Source organism: Musa acuminata, chromosome BXJ2-4 (assembly GCF_036884655.1).
Source record: "Musa acuminata AAA Group cultivar baxijiao chromosome BXJ2-4, Cavendish_Baxijiao_AAA, whole genome shotgun sequence".
Taxonomy (NCBI): domain Eukaryota; kingdom Viridiplantae; phylum Streptophyta; class Magnoliopsida; order Zingiberales; family Musaceae; genus Musa; species Musa acuminata.
The window spans coordinates 32,416,066-32,435,462 of NC_088341.1; the positions used below are offsets into that span (position 1 = coordinate 32,416,066).

A 19,397-nucleotide genomic window follows, 5' to 3' on the forward strand; every position below is an offset into this window, starting at 1 on the left:
TATTTAAGCAAGGATTTAGGATGACTTTGAGTGTGCGCACACAAGATTAAAATGCTTCCCCGATATTAGATAGACCTTGGTGGAATCTAATCAAGTGCTTAGATAATTAAATCTCATTAGTGTCGCTTGAATTCAAACTAATTTATGCTTGATGTATTTTATCGAGAGTAACATTGACAATAACTTTAGTGATTAAACATAAACTAGTTTTGGGTGTGCTTCAGATCGATCGTTGTCACAGCTGATGAATGACCAGTATCAACAAGGTGGAATCTACAAGTTATTATCATGAATTTTATTATCTATAAATGAATGTAATTTAAGCTCATATTTATAAGCATAAAAAATATGATTATATTACTGTTATATAAATATTTTAATATTAAAATTTAAAATCAAATAACGATAGATTAAATTTATAATATGTACCTTTCGATATTACCTACGAGCATATTGGATCTAAAAACTACAATAATATTTGGAGAATTAGACTTGTCATGTCTTCTCTTCCTATCCTTCGTGTGGTAATTGTTATAAGATGAATTAGAAACAAAGAAAAGTATGAGAAAATTTATAATTTCTCACTAACGAAAATTTTTTTCATTAAGATTATTTCATAAAGAATCTGATCATAATTAGATTTATATTGATCAATAATCATAATCAAAATTTATTCATATCTATAATATATATTATCTAATTAGATATGATCATACATGTCATATGGGGCAATTAAGTCTCATTTTGTATGCATCTCGTTATGGCTCAAATCCATAAAGACGATTAGAACAAGAACAAAACCCTCAATTAAAAAAGAGGTTTATGTCACACTAAAGTGGCTAAATTTGGTTTGGATAAAAGAACAAATTTGTGTAGCAGCCACAAGCATAGGTTGAAGACTATTATCAATCATTTTCATTTCGTTTTGCTCTACTTTTAAGTCACCGGACTATTTCATGATCTTTGCACGCAACAGAGAAACCCAAAACCCCACCTCTTACATGACTCTCGAAACCCCAATTTTCTAAACTCTAAACCCTTCATGATCCTTCCTTAAAAGGCAGCAATCTTGTAAAGACCCTCTACCTCTGTTCAAAACATTGTCTAGGTAGACAAATTTGGTGACACAAACAGCTGAATTGGGAACAAGTAATTGTCCTTTCTTCATCTTGGACTCCTATATCTAATCATCTTAATCAGAATTTTATTCAGTATAAATTAAACAGCTCCGTTCCACTGCAACTTTTGTGCACTAATATGCCACTGCACAGGTTGATTGATTGATGCGTTGTGCTGAGGCATGAAATGTAGAACTCGGGGTGTATGAGTGAGAGTTCTCTCTTTAATGGTGGCCAATTGTTTGATGTTTACTGCACTACTGCGAGGAGCCTTCCAAGAAACAACAGTGGTCACCAATTCTGAAGGAACAGTGGGAGGACACGACACTCTGGAATGATGTGGTCATGTAGCAAGCGCCACCACCACCGGTGGGGATAAGGTGACAAATGACCATGTGACCTTTGGGCAAATGCTTCCAATGGCAGTCCAACATATATGCCCACCATGCCTTCAAGGACGACCCTTTGTGCCATCAGAGACCTTCCTCAGCAGCGCTGGACGAAGAAGCCAACGAGCTGTCCTGGTTATCTCCTTCACCCGACTTTTGCCATGCCACCTTCTCCTCTCCTTTTCCTCCCAAAGCTGCAGGCCAAGTGCAGCACGCCTCGGGTAGCTTTACAGAGCGAGCTGCCGCCTCCTCTACAGCGTGTGAGCTTTTAATGACCGAGTACACTTCTCTTTGTGGCACGGTCGTTGGGAGCAGTGAATAGCCTACCTTTCAACTTTGTTCGAGGCAAACGATTTCTCATTTAATATTTATTTTCGTTTTTACTCGTCTTCTTTTGCGTAAAGAAAGTGAAAGATTATTTTTTCGGGGAGTATAGTAAATGCAAGTGGAGGACCACATGGAGAAGGATAAGGACACGGTGGGTCGAGCCGGGGAATGTTCTGGAGAACAATTCCTCCTTTAATAATTAAGCCAATTATGAGCAGATTACAGACATACGATGGATGATTAAGCTAAGAGACAACAAGACGAACATAATTTCCAGAACTTGAATTAAACAAAGGACCACACATCCCCCCATACATTACACAAGACGAAGAAGAAGAAGAAGAATAAAGATGAGCGAGTGAGAAGAAACTAAGGAAATAACGAAGGGAAATCAGAATCAACCCCCCACAAATGAAACCGGAAAACAAAGAGGTAGCGGGGGCTCCGGCCGCTGCATGCGGGTAGGAGAGGGCTTAGTTGCTCGGGTTGCTCCTGAAGGAGCCCAGAGCCTTGATGGCGGCTGCTCTCAGGATGTACTGGTGGTACGCCGCGGCGGCCAACGCTCCGATGAACGGACCCACCCAGAAGATCCACTGCATGAACCATCAAGAAGAACACAGTCAGTCATCCTACGTCCAAACAACCACAAAGATGGAGGAACTCATGTAATCTGTCGATTTATAGACTCACGTGATCATCCCAGGCCTTGTCCTGGTTGTAGATGACTGCGGCGCCAAGGCTCCGAGCGGGGTTGATGCCAGTCCCGGTGATGGGGATGGTGGCGAGGTGTACCATGAACACGGCGAACCCGATGGGAAGTGGTGCCAACACCTGCAAGGAATTACCTCAAATATGAACATCCTCTGTGCAAGAGCTCAAAGACTAGAAGTTTAGTGGCAGATGCGGATGAACTCATGTGCATGATATGTTCTTGGTACGTACGGGGACGTGAGAGTCGCGGGCGCTGCGCTTGGGGTCGGTGGCGGAGAAGACTGTGTAGACGAGGACGAAGGTGCCGATGATCTCCGCCCCGAGGGCGGTGCCCTTGGAGTAGCCGGTTGCGACCACGTTGGCCCCGCCGCCGAGGGAGTTGTACTGGTGTTTCATGATCCCTTTCACGATGCCCACCCCGACGATGCCTCCCAAGCACTGAGCCACAATATACAGCACCGCCCTTATCAGCGACACCTTCCTCGCTAGGAACAGCCCGAACGTCACCGCCGGGTTGATGTGTCCTCCTGAAAACCCAAGCAAGTTATGAGCATACGAGCAGATCGGTTTAGTATGGGTGGGTCGAAGCTGGCGAGGTGGATGAAGGAGGACCTGAGATTCCGGCGGTGCAGTAGACGAGGATGAAGATCATGCCGCCGAAGGCCCAAGCGATGCCGAGGAGGCCTACGCCGCTGCACTGGTCGGCCGCGTTCTGCTCCTTGTGGCCGATGACGGTGGCGATGCTGACGTAGAGGAAGAGCAGGGTGGCGACGAACTCGGCGATGAGGGCTCGGTAGAAAGACCAGAGGCGGACCTCACCAAAGTCCAGCAGCGGCGCCGGCGGCGGATCACTGTAGTCCTTCGCCGGTGGCTGCTCCACCTCCACGCTCACCTCCTTCGACATGATGAACCTCTCTCTTACTCTCTCTCTCTCTCCTCTTTGCTTGGGCTCACTTGCAGCTACTACTGCCCCTCGTGGCTTTGTGTGCTCTCCTATGGAATGAGGCTGAGGGGGGCTTTATGGATAACATGTGGAATACAGAGGTTGGTGGCTTCCCTTGACAGCGAGAAAACAAAAATAATAACAACGATGATGATGATGATGATGATGATGATAACAAAAGACGAGCCATATTTAATTTCATGGTATTCGGTAACGAAGCTTCACGTGAACGGTAATCGGGAACTGCCGTTGGATTATGTGAAGAGATAGAGGCGGAGGAGTTGAAAGGTGGTCCAGGTGGGTCCCGGTGACAACCAGACCATGTGAGCTCATCATCTTCTCTGTTCATCTTGGGGTGTGGTTTAAATACACGAGGCGGGCTGGGTTGGATGTGTGTCTTTGCACACGAGTGTCAGCCTGGCATCCAACGGCTCCTCCAAACTATACAATCAAATTGCTGTGACATCCATTATACATGTGGCTTTTGGGTTCGGTATAACTTCTCTCACGAATGATCAAGTGGTTGATTGAGCCTAATCGATGTGAAATATGAGTCAAATGTTCAGCCGGGTTGGGTCCGAGCGAAGCAAATTTGTGAGACCAATCCGTCTGATTGCCATCGGTCCTCGTGGTTGGAATATTCTAATTATTGCTGCGCTCCAACTTGGTCTGGGTACGAAGCAAGTGCCACACCGAGGCACCTCCAGATCGAGAAGTCTCCTGCTGTTCCCCGGTTCTGCACTTTGCCCTCCACCGTCCAGATGCAAGCCAACGGCGATGCTGGCTCCCCTGCTCCTTCAAGATCTGCGACGCAGGTATCGAGCCCCGAGTACCGGTTGAGCCTACGGAAAAAAAAGGCATAGAAAAAGAGAAAAGGAAGCCTGTCTTATCGAGACAGGGGCCCTCCCTGTTTGGCTCCCACAAACGTGTGATCCAGGTGATGCCACGTGGGGGAGACGGAGGGGGGCCCTGGCTCGGCCTCATGGACTTTAGCCGTGCCCCGCTGGGCGGTCGCCGTCTGCTCCCGAGGCCTGACATGACTGCGACCCCTCGCTGCTCTATGCATAACAGCAGACACCGTCGGACCGGTTCGGTCATGGGATAACACGTGTCGGTGTTCTCTCGTCTAGACGCTTCCCGACTCTTCCTCCTATCTATTCGTTGGATCGATGGCAACGGTCCACGATTCGGCTGTATCGTCCAAAACACCAAACGCAGCAGAATCGAATAGGAAGGCAAAGATCAAGGGGGACCCATGTCACTTGGGAGCGGTTGTGGCCGGGAACAGAACGCTTGGGAATATTTGCTTTCCCAAACTATCCGTTGGGTAATTAATACGCGTGCCGACCCGCTCACACCCGCGATGCGCGTTTCCCCGAGCGAATCCGGCTTGAAATTTCGCCACGCCTGTTTCCCTTCCCCGCAACGCCACGGGCTGTTCAAACTAGAACACGAAACACCCTAATGATCTGACCATAGGATTCTCCAACTGTACCAAGCGAGAACAACCGACAAGCGTTGAATCCATCATGATAAGATTGGCACGATAATAATTGCAAGACTTCCTGTCACCAAATCAAGCACGCATATGGATAAACATTAATCATCACGACCTGATCAATCATACAACAACGATAATGATCATCTTCGAATCAAGGCGGATATTGTTTGATCTATTTAATCCAATAAATAGTTTATTATCGGAAAATTCATCGATGAGTTGTAATAGGCTCTATGACGAAACGTGAACCATCGTGTATTATTCATGCTTAGATGAAATAGAGTTAGGTTAACCATAGAATAATAATAATAATAATAATAATTGAGCTAAAATTTGTAGACAAATTCTGGTAGCCATCTCACACGTGCCTACAACTCGATCATAATTTCCTTCCCACATCAAATGGTCCCAACCTCGCAGCAAGGAATGCACGTATCTTTCACATCATCATCGCGTTATCCTCGTGTCACCATGTTTTGAAGTTGAGACTTAGAAGATAAGCTCAAATTTGATTACATAATAAGTTTATGGAGCAGTGACGAAGCCAGTGCTACTTTTACTGCCAAAGAAGGGATAAAGATTGCTCCTCTTCCCCCACCTCCAGGGAGGCAAAGTGTGGTTCCGACTCTATCCAAGCTACTCTGTAAAGCTTCTTCTCTCAACAATTATGTCACTTGGCCCACGAGGAACACACAAGGACTAAAGAATTCCGAAATGTACCCTCGGTGATCTGTCAATGGAAACAGAGAGTTCAAAACTACAAATAAAGGGATAGAATTCATCCGGATTTCTACGAGATCAAAGAGTCTACTAGTTGGGATGTTCGAAATGTATATGTAGTTTGATTCATTCAGCAAGCAACAACCATGCTCGGCTTCCATGCATGCTCTGTGCCGCATCAGGATCTCATTTTTTTAGAGGAAGAAGTGCGTCAGTATCACTTGAGATGGAAGACGGTGAAGCTGTTCTGGTCTGGCAGCTTCTTCTGTCTGCTTGCTGGGAGGAATATACCGACTGCATACAATGTTTAGCGGTATCGTGAAACAAACATGATCCCGGCGGAGCATTGGGGCCTCAATCATTGGAAGCCAGAAGGTTAGCACGGATGTGGTCGGCAGGCTGCCAATAAACAAATCATCTCACCGAACACAAGATGGAGAGGAAAAGAGTCGTCAACGAACCCAAGTTTTCTCTTTCTACGGCAGTGACATCACCATCCTGCTTTCTTTTCAGAAGAAAAGCTTAGTCCCACCAATGCTAAGCCACATCATTCAGCAATATCTGTATCTTAACTTAATTAGCCTTCTTATGATGGTCCTACTGATATTGCTGCATTGTGATGTGAATTGATTGAGAACTTGCTAATAATATCCCAAGGATATCCACGTATTTGTTTCACGTTAGGTTATCAATCTTAATCGAGGATGTCAAGCGCTCCAAAGGATGTTCTTATCGCAGGAGTCGGAAGTCAGGACAGGACTGCTCTTCTTCTATTCGCCTGCCTCTTTGTACTTCGTCTGCTTCGGTCTTCACTAGTGTTTCATTGTGGTTTTGGCCTGGAGCTTGCGCTCGCCATGATGCGTGCTTATATGTTTGTGGGAGGGACAAGAATGATCCAAGGATACATGTTTGTGAGGGCTTCGCCAAGATTCACATAATTACTGAAAATGATGGAGCATTTAGTGGTCTCCACCTGAATGTTTCAAATTTTATTTTTATTTTCACAGTATTTTAGAATTTGAATTAATTATTGAGTTTGTAGCTGAAGTTGTCCACCTAAACAACTATATCTTTCAGAATAACCCATTGAAATTGTGCTATATTATTGATATTATTACTATCATTTCTGAGCTAACGGGCAGACTTCCATCAGAATAAATTAAGCAGAAAGGCTTTCCAATTCAAGAAAAATAAAATTATATTGCTTGGATAATTATTAGAAAGATTTGTAATTACATCAATTATTAAAGAAATCTTCACGGTCGGATATTGTTACTACCCGGCCCATCAATCCAATATAACTCTAATCAAATTCACATAGCCCAACGAAGACTTCACTAACGAATCATTTGATTTTATATATGGGTTAATTGGTCTATTAACTTTGTTTGATCCAAACCACATATCAAAATATTTAAGTTAAAATTAATAATAATATATTCAGTATATCCTTATACAATTTGTTGTGATGTGTTGGGCATTTTCAATCCTATGAATTGAAATGGATTTCTCCGGTCGGTTCCTTCCTATATGTATTAGAAAATTTAATATCAGACCGGTTGGACCGGACAATGTATAATTAAACCGGATCAAATTCACAAAATCTCGGCTCGGGTCGAGGATGAACCAGGCCTTTAGCCTCGGGCCTTCAGGGACCGAGGAGAAGATGACCGGTTCAGAGAAGTCTTCCGTGCGACCACGGTTGACCCGCCAGCATTGGTACCGAGACGGGAAAAACCGATGATTGGTTGTGATGGATCGTTAGGTAAGACCTAATAATGAGGACACAGAATTCATTATTAGAGGTTCTGATGGTGGCTGTAAATTTGCAAGATAGGGGGATACTTTATATGCCACGATGGAGGAGTCAAAATGGTGGCTAGTGAATCTGATTCTAAGATCCCTACTAACATTTTGACCAAGAGAGTTATTGCACCGTGATCTTTCTTGAATATTACAGCTAATGTCTCTTGTATTTTGGATGCTTTTGATGCCTTCTTCATCAACCATGTCTGCTACGATGGAAGGGCGTCCAGCTGCCAAGATGGAGGAATAAAAAATGGTGGTCATTGAGTCTGATTCTTCCATCCTTACCAACATTTTGCACCGTGGACTTTCTTGAAGATTATAGGTAATTTTCTTTGTATTTTGAATGCTTTTGGATTCCTTCTGCATTAATCATGTCTTTAGAGAAGGAAATGATATAGTAAATTGGCTAACCAAATTTGACAGAATCATTAGGTTAGTTTTCTTTTGCTAGAGGGATTTTTGGCTATCAATTAGTGCCGATCTTTTGTGCTCTAATTTCCTTTTGGCAAGAACGATGAACCTTACGTCATGCTAATGATGAACAGTCGTGCTAATGATGTTTGCACCGCAAAGAGTCGATAGCGGCGAGCACCTTACGTCAAAAGGATAACAACAGTGAACACAGTAATGGCGAGCAAAGCAAACGATGGTGGTGAGAAAGAGAACCGAAAGCGACCACTGAGGGGCCAGTAAAGTAATCGAGCGAGATCCAAAAGTCAAAAGGGATGAAAGGCTGTGAATGAGAGAGATTAGAGAAGATGAGATGGGAAACCCATTGGTAATGAAACGCCACAATGGTCGGACAGTGACGACCCATGTGATCGTCTCAAGGCAATCCAATGGAAGCACGATACGACTTTTCAGAAGACCCGAAAGTCTTCAAGACAATGACGAATTATCAATATATCGTCCGGAAGCATTAAATTCCATCACAATGGGGAGTCGCATACCACATCAACTCATGGAAGCTCTCCAATCCAGAGTTAAGAAACACGAATTCAAGGACGTGCTCGACATCTGAATCAACCCAATTCACATACCAAACTGTTCCTCCAAATACTCATCCAATTTAAACTCAATATTAACAACACCCAAATACATTCATTCAACAAACACCGGACAATCCTCAGACACATCTCTACCCAATATCTACATGCGTACAAACGGAAGCATTCTACAAATTCTCTCCCCCTCTTCTTCCATTGGGAGTAGCAGAGACTTCACATAATAGTACAGGAGTTGGGGTTGTCGTCGCTGAACGCCGTCGTGTACTTCACCTCCGTGGAGCTTGCGCGGGCGAGCGGCGCCGCGTCGGGGTCGTCCAACACGTTCCGCACGTACCCGGGCGGCGCCTTCTTGTCATAGGCCCCCGGCGCGTAGGGGTGGGGCACGACGTCGTACGGCACGTACGGCCACGGCTCCGCCTTCTTCCCCGTCTTCCACTCCACCCTCTTTATTACTTTCTTCGGGTCCACGAACCCTATCACCGTGACCTTTTTCTGCTTCGGCTCGATCTCTACGCTGCTCACTCCTGTTTAACAGACATCAACCATCAATCCCTCCGAACGACACGCTCGGAAATACTACACAGTACAAAGAGGAAAGACGAGACCTTTCATGCCTTCCACGGCTTTCCTGACCCTCCTCTCGCACCCTTCGCAGTCCATTCTCACCTTCAACTCTACCGTCTGAGTCGATCAATAGTTCAACCCGCGCTGTTAGCACTTCACATGAACAACAACATGAGAAAAAGAGTACATAGTCATTACGATGCTCACCTGCAACTGCTTGTTCTTCTTGAGCTTTTTGCGACTTCTGGAGACGGAGCAAAGCTCAGATACGTGTTCCAAAAGGCCCATTCTTCCTGCTCTCTGCAAGCGACCGAAACGAGCCCAAGAGAAGGCTTTTTTCGTGGGAGGAGACGATGGGCGACTGGGCAGCGACTACATAAGTCCGGACTCTTCGATGTCTTAAATTAACAAGGTCATCCATAATGGTGCTGCCACATGTACTGCCATCTTATCGACGCGTCGCCCCAGGTCATGCACGCCCTGTCTCTGCCACGCGTGGTGTATGGAGTCCCTCCACATCATCGGTATCGAAGGAAATTTACGTATCTTTATCCAACTTCTAACACTCGGCGTTTCAACACCCTATAAATGATCTACAGCAGTCGTGTACCCCAGAAAAGAGGAATAGAAGGAAACGAATTTAATTCATGCATCGGTTTCATGTCACACCTGTTACAGTCGATTACTGTGTTATGAGAGTAACAACAGGGACGGTTCAAGAGGCGACCGAGGACCGTCGGCTGGCTCTCAGCCACAGAATAATTGCCTGAACCCTCCCAGGAAAGAAGAAAGAAGGCAAAACAAATGCATCTCCTACTGCAGTTTCCAATAGAATACTGTTCACAAGTGGGGGAATCTCGTCAGTCTAATAAGATGGCTTGCCAAAGATGATGGTCTTCTCCCTTCCCGTTGAAAAGCTGGAGTGGTCAGTGGGACACATTTGTTGGTATGCTGAGGGAAAGCCATGGGTACAACCGCCAAGCATCATCATCTGAGGTACTAAACCCCACTGCATGCCACCGATTGAGGCAAGTTGGGAAGAAGAAAGAGTATAGACACTCTCCCTACTTCACATGGCCTGCGTGAATGACCCTTTTAGAACACCACCTCACATGCCACCCTCCGAGTCTCAGATAATGCTAACTACATTTAAAACCGAGGCAGGTCTTCTTCTTTGGTGTACAAGGTACAGAATTATACGTGCGAGTTTGACAAGGCTGGCTAATAGTGGTTCGCAAGAGTTGTTAGATCTCAGCCTGCTCACACGTTGATCTAATGTGATTATTTTTTCTTAGTAATATAAGAAAAAAGATATACAAAGAACAGACTGAAACTTTCTTTTTCTCATGTTGGAGCCGTAAAACAGTAGTAGGTCTTCTAACATCAAGTCAAATGGGATAACAATGTTGACTTCGTTGCTACATGTCTAGGCTGCAGATCGCCCTATAAACAACAGATAAACGTGATCGAGGCGTGAGACCTGAAGCCATTGCTTTGGTGAATGGTACGAGTAATTGGATAAAGAGTATAACAAGAGGAAATGCATCCAAAATATGATTCAAACACATGCGTGAGTTGATTCGAAGAAAAAGGGAACATAAGGCATCTGCGATAACCACGAATTAAGTAAACCGCCCATATGAAGCAAAGTCGACGAACACAGAAACCCATGACCTTTCGCTAGCCAAAGTTTGACACCCCACGTTTGATGTTTCCCCGCTTTTCTGCATGCATATCGCCATACACGTACCCACTGCTTCACGTGGGACGTGGAGAGCTATAAAAGGAAAAGACAGAAGAAAGGAGAAAAAAAAGGAAGCCTCCTCCCACAATCCATTGAATGCGCCCATTTACTATGCGTGTAGGTTGAGAGATGAGGGACTCTTCATGTACGGTGAGCTCTGCCTGCATTGAAGTCAGCGAGGCGAGCGAATCCGGAGGAGAACCCACGCTCACCGACGCTCCAGTCCTTGTGACCTTTCCCCATATAAATCTTGCCATAATTCGTGTATATTTATTGGATTCCAAGTCGATCGATATATTTCATGTTTCTTCCACCATCGTGGTATCCATATCTGCGAGATCAAGTCCGGTGTGAGGGAAAAGGTAAGTCGAGGTGGATGACAGCGTGCCGAGAACCAAACGAGCAACAAAAAGATCGCAGGGTTTGAGAGAAGGATGAAACCCCATAACGTCGACTCGTGCTGTGGGTTGGAGAGCTCGGACTTGTTGGACCTCCCCCCCCCCTCCCGCTCGGCGGCATCCTGTTTTCCATATGATCTCGACGGGAAGGATCAGTGTATCGGAGTAGGATCTGCATAAAGTCGGTTCCACCCCCCCCACCGAACTCGTGCGTCCCCTCTGATCCAGTTAAAGTTTCTCCCTTGCTCTTTTAATGGCCATCCAAGCGCCGGTTCCGTTCATCCGCAACAGGAACAGTTTGGACGCGATGGACGACGGCGAAGGATTGCCTGTTGACCTCTGTCAATATTTTCAGCAGCAACAGATGGTCACGGTTCCTTGGGTTCTTTGTCCTCCGCCTCCTCCCCCTCCGGGGATGTCGATGATAGGAGGCTTTCCTTTGCCTTCCTCGTCGAGTTCAGTTTCTAGTGCTACGATGGATCTCTCTGATCAACTCATACTAGGCATTATGGAGGAACAGAGGACTGAGACGGATCAAATTCTCAGGCAACAGGTAGCTTCGAATTCCTTCTAAAAGAGAGCAATGGTAGAACATGCTATCGCTTAAGATCGAGGCTTCTAATTTAAGGTTGATATCCTTTGATTCTGGAACAGAGTAATCTGTTGGCTGCGGGGCTTCGGCAACAGACGAATCGGCATACGGCCACTATCATACGGAGTCTCGAGTCCAAAGCTTCCTCCCTTTTGAGACAACGGGAAGAAGTGTTGACGAAGGCGAACATGATGAATCGGGAACTGGAGTTGCGCCTGAAGAGCGCGGAGGAGGAGAGGACAAAGTGGCAAGGGATGGCCATGGCAAACGAGGCCATGGCTATTTCTCTTAGCAACGCTATCGAGCAAGTACGAGACTCCTGCCACTCCTCCAATGACAACGGACCGACCGAGTGGGCGGCAAGTGGCGCAGCCAACGAACCAACAGCTGGGATGGTCTCGACGCGGAGACGGTGCAGGGTCTGCGTGCGTCGGAATGCGTGCATGGTGCTGCTTCCCTGCAACCACCTCTGCTGCTGCGAGCCCTGCGCGGCCTTGCTCGAAGCGTGCCCGTTCTGCGGCTCCGTTGAAAAGCTGGAGTGGTCAGTGGGACACATTTGTTGGTATGCTGAGGGAAAGCCACGGCTACAACCGCCAAGCATCGTCATCTGAGGTACTAAACCCCACTGCATGCCACCGATTGAGGCAAGTTGGGAAGAAGACAGAGCAAAGAGTGTATACACTCTCCCTACTTCACATGGCCTGCGTGAATGACCCTTTTAGAACACCACCTCACATGCCACCCTCCGAGTCTCAGATAATGCTAACTACATTTAAAACCGAGGCAGGTCTTCTTCTCATGTGATTATCTTTTCTTAGTAATATAAGAAAAAGGATATACAAAGAGCAGACTGAAACTTTCTTTTTCTCATGTTGGAGCCGTAAAACAGTAGTTGGTCTTCTAACATCAAGTCAAATGAGATAACAATGTTGACTTAGTTGCTACATGTCTAGGCTGCAGATCGCCTTATAAACAACAGATAAACGTGATCAAGGCGAGAGACCTGAAGCCATTGCTTTGGTGAATGGTACGAGTAATTGGATAAAGACTATATAACAAGAGGAAACGCATCCAAAATATGATCCAAACACATGCGTGAGTTGATTCGAAGAAAAAGGGAACATAAGGCATCTGCGATAACCACGAATTAAGTAAACCGCCCATATGAAGCAAAGTCGACGAACACAGAAACCCATGACCTTTCGCTAGCCAAAGTTTGACACCCCACGTTTGATGTTTCCCCGCTTTTCTGCATGCATATCGCCATACACGTACGCACTGCTTCACGTGGGACGTGGAGAGCTATAAAAAGAAAAGACAGAAGAAAGGAGAAAAAAAAGGAAGCCTCCTCCCACAATCCATTGAATGCGCCCATTTACTATGCGTGTAGGTTGAGAGATCAGGGACTCTTCATGTACGGTGAGCTCTGCCTGCATTGAAGTCAGCGAGGCGAGCGAATCCGGAGGAGAACCCACGCTCACCGACGCTCCAGTCCTTGTGACCTTTCCCCATATAAATCTTGCCATAATTCGTGTATATTTATTGGATTCCAAGTCGATCGATATATTTCATGTTTCTTCCACCATCGTGGTATCCATATCTGCGAGATCCAGTCCGGTGTGAGGGAAAAGGTAAGTCGAGGTGGATGACAGCGTGCCGAGAACCAAACGAGCAACAAAAAGATCGCAGGGTTTGAGAGAAGGATGAAACCCCATAACGTCGACGCGTGCTGTGGGTTGGAGAGCTCGGACTTGTTGGACCTCCCCCCACCCTCCCGCGCGGCGGCATCCTGTTTTCCATATGATCTCGACGGGAAGGATCAGTGTATCGGAGTAGGATCTGCATAAAGTCGGTTCCACCCCCCCCACCGAACTCGTGCGTCCCCTCTGATCCAGTTAAAGTTTCTCCCTTGCTCTTTTAATGGCCATCCAAGCGCCGGTTCCGTTCATCCGCAACAGGAACAGTTTGGACGCGATGGACGACGGCGAAGGATTGCCTGTTGACCTCTGTCAATATTTTCAGCAGCAACAGATGGTCACGGTTCCTTGGGTTCTTTGTCCTCCGCCTCCTCCCCCTCCGGGGATGTCGATGATAGGAGGCTTTCCTTTGCCTTCCTCGTCGAGTTCAGTTTCTAGTGCTACGATGGATCTCTCTGATCAACTCATACTAGGCATTATGGAGGAACAGAGGAATGAGACGGATCAAATTCTCAGGCAACAGGTAGCTTCGAATTCCTTCTAAAAGAGAGCAATGGTAGAACATGCTATCTCTTAAGATCAAGGCTTCTAATTTAAGGTTGATATCCTTTGATTCTGGAACAGAGTAATCTGTTGGCTGCGGGGCTTCGGCAACAGACGAATCGGCATACGGCCACTATCATACGGAGTCTCGAGTCCAAAGCTTCCTCCCTTTTGAGACAACGGGAAGAAGTGTTGACGAAGGCGAACATGATGAATCGGGAACTGGAGTTGCGCCTGAAGAGCGCGGAGGAGGAGAGGACAAAGTGGCAAGGGATGGCCATGGCAAACGAGGCCATGGCTATTTCTCTTAGCAACGCTCTCGAGCAAGTACGAGACTCCTGCCACTCCTCCAATGACAACGGACCGACCGAGTGGGCGGCAAGTGGCGCAGCCAACGAACCAACAGCTGGGATGGGCTCGACGCGGAGACGGTGCAGGGTCTGCGTGCGTCGTGATGCGTGCATGGTGCTGCTTCCCTGCAACCATCTCTGCTGCTGCGAGCCCTGCGCGGCCTTGCTCGAAGCGTGCCCGTTCTGCGGCTCCGTAAAAATAGGCAGCATCGAAGTGTTACTGGAATGACGTCCGTTTTCTTCTCTCTTCTGTTCTCGACTCCGGTGTCGCTAATCTACATGACATCAACAATGCTGAATCTTTTGTGCAAGATCTCCAGGACTCCTCCACGCGTTAATCTCTCTGCCCTTTCCCTCTTCTTATCGTGGCTTCTTGCGTTGTGTTGTTGTGACGTGGATCGTTCGAGTGGCTGCAAGGAAGGGGGTGTGCGTGTGCGTGTGTGTGTGGGTGTGGGTGTTGGATCCGAGAGAGAGAGAGAGAGAGAGAGAAGACATATGCTGTCCCACTTATGACGGCAAATTTCTCGGATTACCACACCCTATCAGGTTCCTATATGCAATGAGGGGAATCCTTACACGTGATTTCCTGTCTCGAGAAGTTAATCCAGAGGGAAGACATCCGCAGATTTGATTTATTTTCCATTGTAGTCTATCAGATCCAATTTGCTTGAAACACTTGTTTTGCAGTAGAATCATTCACAACATCATAAAACAAAGATTTTGTGCAACTCTTTAGTGGCATTATCCCAAGAGACATCGCGTCATTCCAAATACATTTGAACTCTGATCAAGCACATCCACACTGTACAAATCTCTCTCTCCTCTGAAGAAAACCCCGCCACTAACAGAGCAATCTCTTGTGCGTCTCTTATTGCATCCTCTCTCTCATGTTGAGACCGCAAACCATCTTACTGGCTTTGATACTCCGCAGTCATGCCACAAAGCACTCGTGTAGAAATTCGAAGAAGAATCGAAGAAAAAAGAAGAAGAAAAATACAGTTCATGGGATCTACTCAAAGCTTGAAGAACGGCTCCACCGGTCTCTTAGGTATTCATCCAAAGAACCAAGGTTGCTCTGCTCAAAGCTAGCCAACGATGCATCGTCTTCAACGTCGAGCAACGCCAGGCCTACATGAGACCTGATGCTCGAACATGGATACGCTTCATCGTCCTCGCAATCCAACGTGTCTGAGCTGGCATCAACGTGGCATCTCATCCGTGCCTCCATGTCCTCCTCCCCTTGCAGAAGGGTAAGTATCTGTATCAAGGCACGATGAGAATAAAAACATGGGAATTAAACTGTCATATCGTCGAACAGGTTTGTGTCCGATAGTTACCTCCCTCATTTGAGGTCGCAGGCGAGCTCTCCTTGTAATGCAAAGAGATGCAGCTACAACCATTCTTCTCATTTCGACCTCATCATAATTCTCATTGAGATCGGGATCCAACAGCTCCATAAAATCCCCCCTTTCTAGTATCGGTGATGCCTATGGGCAACGTTAAGTGAGTCAAGGCACGCTCTTCTATCGCCACAAGAAATCGCAGTAGAAACAACTAATGGATTGGTTTCTTACCCACATCACCAAGCTTTCTTGGCCCTTGGGGTTTTCATCATCGATCGGTTTCCTTCCTGTAAGCAGCTCAAGTAGCACAACACCGAAGGCAAACACATCCATCTTGTCGCTGACCTTGCCATACATGAAGTACTCTGGAGCAAGGTATCTGTTGATAGCATTCATCTCAGTTCAGAGTTTGCTACTGGGAATGAGATTGGTCATCAGTATCGTCAATGGCTTACGTACCCGAAAGTTCCGACCACATCGTCGTGTGTCAGATAGGTTGAATTCGTAGGTGCCCATATGGCTAATCCAAGATCAGATACCTGTAGAATGGCTCACATCATGTCAGCTCTGGTTATCAGTTCTACATGCTCATCAATTGTTTGTAGATGTTACCTGAGGCTCAAATTCATCAGTGAGAAGAATGTTTGAAGACTTCACGTCTCTGTGAATCACCGGTTTAGAGCAGCCACTGTGGAGGTAGCTGAGAGCCTCAGCAACCCCAATTGCCACCTTAAATCTCACGGCCCAAGGGAGTGGACTCTTAGCATTTTCACCTATATTCCAGGCATCTTTATCAGAAGCAGAGTAGATAAGACACTAACTAGTGAGATTGCATGATGTGAAAGTGGATCTCACCATGGAGGTTTTCTTCTAAGTTTCCCTTGGGAAAGTAATCGTAAACCGAAATGAGAGTGTTATCCTCGATGCAGAAGCCGATCAATGGAACGATGAGCTTGTGTTCCAGCTTGGTGATGATATCAACCTCCAAAAGAAAATTCGTTGATGCTTCTTCAGAAAGCTTTGACAATTTTATGGCTACCTGTTGGCCATTTGCAAGGCATCCTCTGTAAACTTGGCTGTTCCCTCCTTTCCCGATCATGTTCCCTGTTGCAGAATCGATATGATGGTAAAAGGACTGCGACGCCATGTCTAAGAAGATATCTAGTGACTGAAAGGTGAACCTGAACAAAACTGATTGGTTGAACGATGCAGTTCATCGTATCGAAACCATCTGCAGTTGGAGCAATTGTTACTGAGGACACTATTCAACTCCTTGATTAGGTCCAGCTGCAGCCTAGTGAACGATAAAGATCTATTTGGCAGGTTCATGACCCATTGCACGACTGACAGCTTCCGGGCATCATCCCTTCTCCGAAGCAGGGGCCAACCGAGACTTGGCTCTGCTGGCTTCTGCACTGGGACCGTGACAGATCCACCGAGACTGTCGTCGTCTTTGGCCTCTTCCTTTTGATCGATTCCTGCTTCGACATTATGCAACCTGGGGGTTGAAATATCAGCCTTTTCCATGGGTTTTGGTTCTCCTCCTGAATCAGCGAAAGAAACCAATTCAAGGTATCAAATATAAAGAAGCTGATATCTTCATGTTGAACTATGGGAAGGTTACATGACAAGAGATTTCACCTGGTGATGGCTTGGCAATCACTCTTTCGAAGAGGACCTTTCCATTCTGAACTGCGATTACTGAGGTGGTAGGAGGGAGCTTCTTGGCGCAATACTTCGCTAGTGAAGCCGAGCCGCTGAACAATCGATGCTGTCAGTTTTGTACAACGAGAAGAAGAAGAAGGAAAAGAAGAGTCGAACACCTACCCAAGTGAGTAGTACTTGTTTGCTCCAACTACAACTTTGAAGGCATCACGGTGCTTGGCTTCCTTCACCAAGATCTTCCTAATTGAGTTCCCCCGTGACACCCGGCCCACTAACGCAACCTAGAAGCTACGAATCAGGAGAAGCAAGGAAGCCATATCATAGAACTACTCAGCAGATGAACAAAGATGACTCACTTGCTTAAGATTGCAGAAGCCTTCATACGCTGCCAGGTGGTCATCTAACATTTCGATCAGAGATAGGGTGGTGGTGGTCTTGAGGTCTGAAAGAAGAGTCGATCGTCAGAAAGCTTAACAAAGCTCGAAACTATGTCGAAGCAGATGCTAAGAGAATAAGAAAGTACCTGAATCGCGGCAGACATGAACTGCCACAACACGGTCGCCTTCCTCTGCTACTCTGCTGATAGCCCAGTCGAGCAATTCCCTTCCATTGGCATTCATCTGAAGCCCCACCAGCACACACCTTTCTCTGCCCTTCTCCTGACCCATGGCTTCCTTCTCCGTAATCGTACTTGATCTTTTGTATCTCAGGTGTCCCAAAAAGGTATAGTAGTCTTCTGGGATCTCCAAGCACCTCTTCCCGGTAGACCAATCGGAATGTGCCCACTTTGTCAAGTCTCTATCTATCTCCTGCGCCAGTTGCGATTGAAGGTGAATGAAACAGAACACTTGGAACCTAAAAATCCATCCACTAGATCAACTCAGAATTTGCATGCTCAGAGTTAACCCCACAGCGGCGCATGCACCGCTCTTTCCCTGTGAGACAAAGCAAAGCTGAGGAGGGATCACAACAAATAGAAGAGCCGAGACGGCCCCATAAATCCAACAACAAAGGTGGAAGGAAAAAACACAGGCCACCCGTCCGCCTAAACCTACCTAAATCTTGTTCGTTTGTCGCACTCCAGCAAGACAATTTGCTGCAAGAGGTATCAGATGAGTAACAGCCCAACCACTCCATCATGATCCCTTCAATAAGAAATTAGTCCACGAAACCATAGCCAGAGCTTCTTAGTTAGGCAACGGTTTTCTGATACGGGAAAGGAAAAGAAGAAGAAGAGACAGATGGAACCGAGGAAGAAGAGAGACGGAGGAGGAGAAGAAGTCGTAGCGGGATTTGAGGGCGAAGCACCAAAGTAGAGAGTAGTTGATGCCTGCGGTTAAAAATAGCCGCCCCCTTTTTCGCGGGAAAGCGAGATAACTGGTCACCGCACTCGACCGACACAACGGTAAATGACTCGGTTACCAGCTGTGGCGGGTGGGAGCCCGACGCCGACTTCACTCGCTCGCTTAGCCAGCAAGTGATGGTGACCGGCGACAACGAGTCCGTCATACGAGCGAAGGTATCGAATCCCTCGTTGTGTCCTCACCGGAAGAGATCACCGAAACGAATTCACCTTCGTCTTCAACGAATCATTTTGAAAGGTCCCGTATGGAAGGGCACGATTAACACGACTCAAATATATTCCTCGCATGAGAAGCATCCACCTACCTTTCAGATATGCGTTGTAGCATCCTTTAGGGTAAGGAAGTACGCATAATAATAGACAAGTGCGCAGACAATTAACAGACGGAACTGTGTGAAGCCTGAAGAGAGGATTCAGAATTGTGTGGCAGGTGAAGGAGGTGAAACACTGGGACCCAAGATGATGGGAACCGGATCAGTAGGTCCCGCCACACGCAATGAACCCATCTACATCGATCCGAATATAAAATTCACGTGGAGATATTTATGGGCCATGGATTGCATTGCAAGCAACACGACATCGACTGACACCCACACCTTCTTTTTAAGGGGTT

General features: G+C 46.5%; 5 protein-coding genes across 6 annotated transcripts; 2 read left to right on the top strand and 3 right to left on the bottom strand.

Moving 5' to 3' along the window:
- Nucleotides 1–2,097: 2,097 nt before the first annotated feature.
- LOC135610355 (aquaporin PIP2-7-like) lies at nt 2,098–3,532 on the bottom strand. Its single transcript, XM_065104760.1, has 4 exons — nt 3,158–3,532; nt 2,777–3,072; nt 2,525–2,665; nt 2,098–2,427 (listed from the first exon to the last, which is right to left on the bottom strand). The coding sequence occupies exons 1-4, from the start codon at nt 3,447–3,449 to the stop codon at nt 2,308–2,310; spliced, it is 849 nt and encodes a 282-aa protein (XP_064960832.1). The 5' UTR covers nt 3,450–3,532; the 3' UTR covers nt 2,098–2,307.
- Nucleotides 3,533–8,563: 5,031 nt separating this feature from the next.
- On the bottom strand, nt 8,564–9,477 carry LOC135609125 (heavy metal-associated isoprenylated plant protein 27-like). The gene is made up of 3 exons (XM_065102219.1): nt 9,297–9,477; nt 9,131–9,206; nt 8,564–9,049 (listed from the first exon to the last, which is right to left on the bottom strand). Exons 1-3 carry the CDS (start codon nt 9,375–9,377, stop codon nt 8,739–8,741), a joined length of 468 nt encoding a protein of 155 aa, XP_064958291.1. The 5' UTR covers nt 9,378–9,477; the 3' UTR covers nt 8,564–8,738.
- Nucleotides 9,478–10,816: 1,339 nt separating this feature from the next.
- On the top strand, nt 10,817–12,602 carry LOC135609126 (probable BOI-related E3 ubiquitin-protein ligase 2). Its single transcript, XM_065102220.1, has 2 exons — nt 10,817–11,784; nt 11,886–12,602. Exons 1-2 carry the CDS (start codon nt 11,485–11,487, stop codon nt 12,432–12,434), a joined length of 849 nt encoding a protein of 282 aa, XP_064958292.1. The 5' UTR covers nt 10,817–11,484; the 3' UTR covers nt 12,435–12,602.
- Nucleotides 12,603–13,605: 1,003 nt separating this feature from the next.
- On the top strand, nt 13,606–14,755 carry LOC135610357 (probable BOI-related E3 ubiquitin-protein ligase 2). Its single transcript, XM_065104763.1, has 2 exons — nt 13,606–14,043; nt 14,145–14,755. The coding sequence occupies exons 1-2, from the start codon at nt 13,744–13,746 to the stop codon at nt 14,640–14,642; spliced, it is 798 nt and encodes a 265-aa protein (XP_064960835.1). The 5' UTR covers nt 13,606–13,743; the 3' UTR covers nt 14,643–14,755.
- A 334-nt stretch (nt 14,756–15,089) lies between these two features.
- On the bottom strand, nt 15,090–18,717 carry LOC135610356 (protein kinase STUNTED-like). 2 transcript variants are annotated; one of them, XM_065104761.1, is made up of 12 exons: nt 18,477–18,717; nt 17,945–18,356; nt 17,778–17,863; nt 17,584–17,702; nt 17,398–17,513; nt 16,938–17,300; nt 16,612–16,860; nt 16,369–16,529; nt 16,216–16,295; nt 15,988–16,135; nt 15,751–15,900; nt 15,090–15,671 (listed from the first exon to the last, which is right to left on the bottom strand). In XM_065104761.1, the coding sequence occupies exons 2-12, from the start codon at nt 18,087–18,089 to the stop codon at nt 15,423–15,425; spliced, it is 1,866 nt and encodes a 621-aa protein (XP_064960833.1). In that variant the 5' UTR covers nt 18,090–18,356; nt 18,477–18,717; the 3' UTR covers nt 15,090–15,422. The 2 variants fall into 2 exon arrangements, with proteins under 2 accessions (XP_064960833.1, XP_064960834.1); XM_065104762.1 differs by lacking the exon at nt 18,477–18,717 and having other exon boundaries at nt 17,584–17,692; nt 17,945–17,967.
- Between the last annotated feature and the right edge of the window lie 680 nt (nt 18,718–19,397).

Excerpts from the sequence above, each read along its gene's own strand:
- LOC135610356 (XM_065104761.1), bottom strand. The coding sequence starts at position 18,089 with ATGGGTCAGGAGAAGGGCAGAGAAAGGTGTGTGCTGGTGGGGCTTCAG. Across the intron at positions 17,514-17,583 it reads AACAAGTACTACTCACTTGG|CGGCTCGGCTTCACTAGCGA; the intron begins GTAGGTGTTCGA and ends TCGATTGTTCAG. Across the intron at positions 16,136-16,215 it reads GATGTGGTCGGAACTTTCGG|ATACCTTGCTCCAGAGTACT; the intron begins GTACGTAAGCCA and ends TGCTATCAACAG.
- LOC135610357 (XM_065104763.1), top strand. The coding sequence starts at position 13,744 with ATGGCCATCCAAGCGCCGGTTCCGTTCATCCGCAACAGGAACAGTTTG. Across the intron at positions 14,044-14,144 it reads ATCAAATTCTCAGGCAACAG|AGTAATCTGTTGGCTGCGGG; the intron begins GTAGCTTCGAAT and ends ATTCTGGAACAG.
- LOC135609125 (XM_065102219.1), bottom strand. The coding sequence starts at position 9,377 with ATGGGCCTTTTGGAACACGTATCTGAGCTTTGCTCCGTCTCCAGAAGT. Across the intron at positions 9,207-9,296 it reads AGAAGAACAAGCAGTTGCAG|ACGGTAGAGTTGAAGGTGAG; the intron begins GTGAGCATCGTA and ends TGATCGACTCAG. Across the intron at positions 9,050-9,130 it reads AGCCGTGGAAGGCATGAAAG|GAGTGAGCAGCGTAGAGATC; the intron begins GTCTCGTCTTTC and ends TCTGTTAAACAG.
- LOC135610355 (XM_065104760.1), bottom strand. The coding sequence starts at position 3,449 with ATGTCGAAGGAGGTGAGCGTGGAGGTGGAGCAGCCACCGGCGAAGGAC. Across the intron at positions 3,073-3,157 it reads CTGCACCGCCGGAATCTCAG|GAGGACACATCAACCCGGCG; the intron begins GTCCTCCTTCAT and ends TTGGGTTTTCAG. Across the intron at positions 2,428-2,524 it reads ACAAGGCCTGGGATGATCAC|TGGATCTTCTGGGTGGGTCC; the intron begins GTGAGTCTATAA and ends TGGTTCATGCAG.
- LOC135609126 (XM_065102220.1), top strand. The coding sequence starts at position 11,485 with ATGGCCATCCAAGCGCCGGTTCCGTTCATCCGCAACAGGAACAGTTTG. Across the intron at positions 11,785-11,885 it reads ATCAAATTCTCAGGCAACAG|AGTAATCTGTTGGCTGCGGG; the intron begins GTAGCTTCGAAT and ends ATTCTGGAACAG.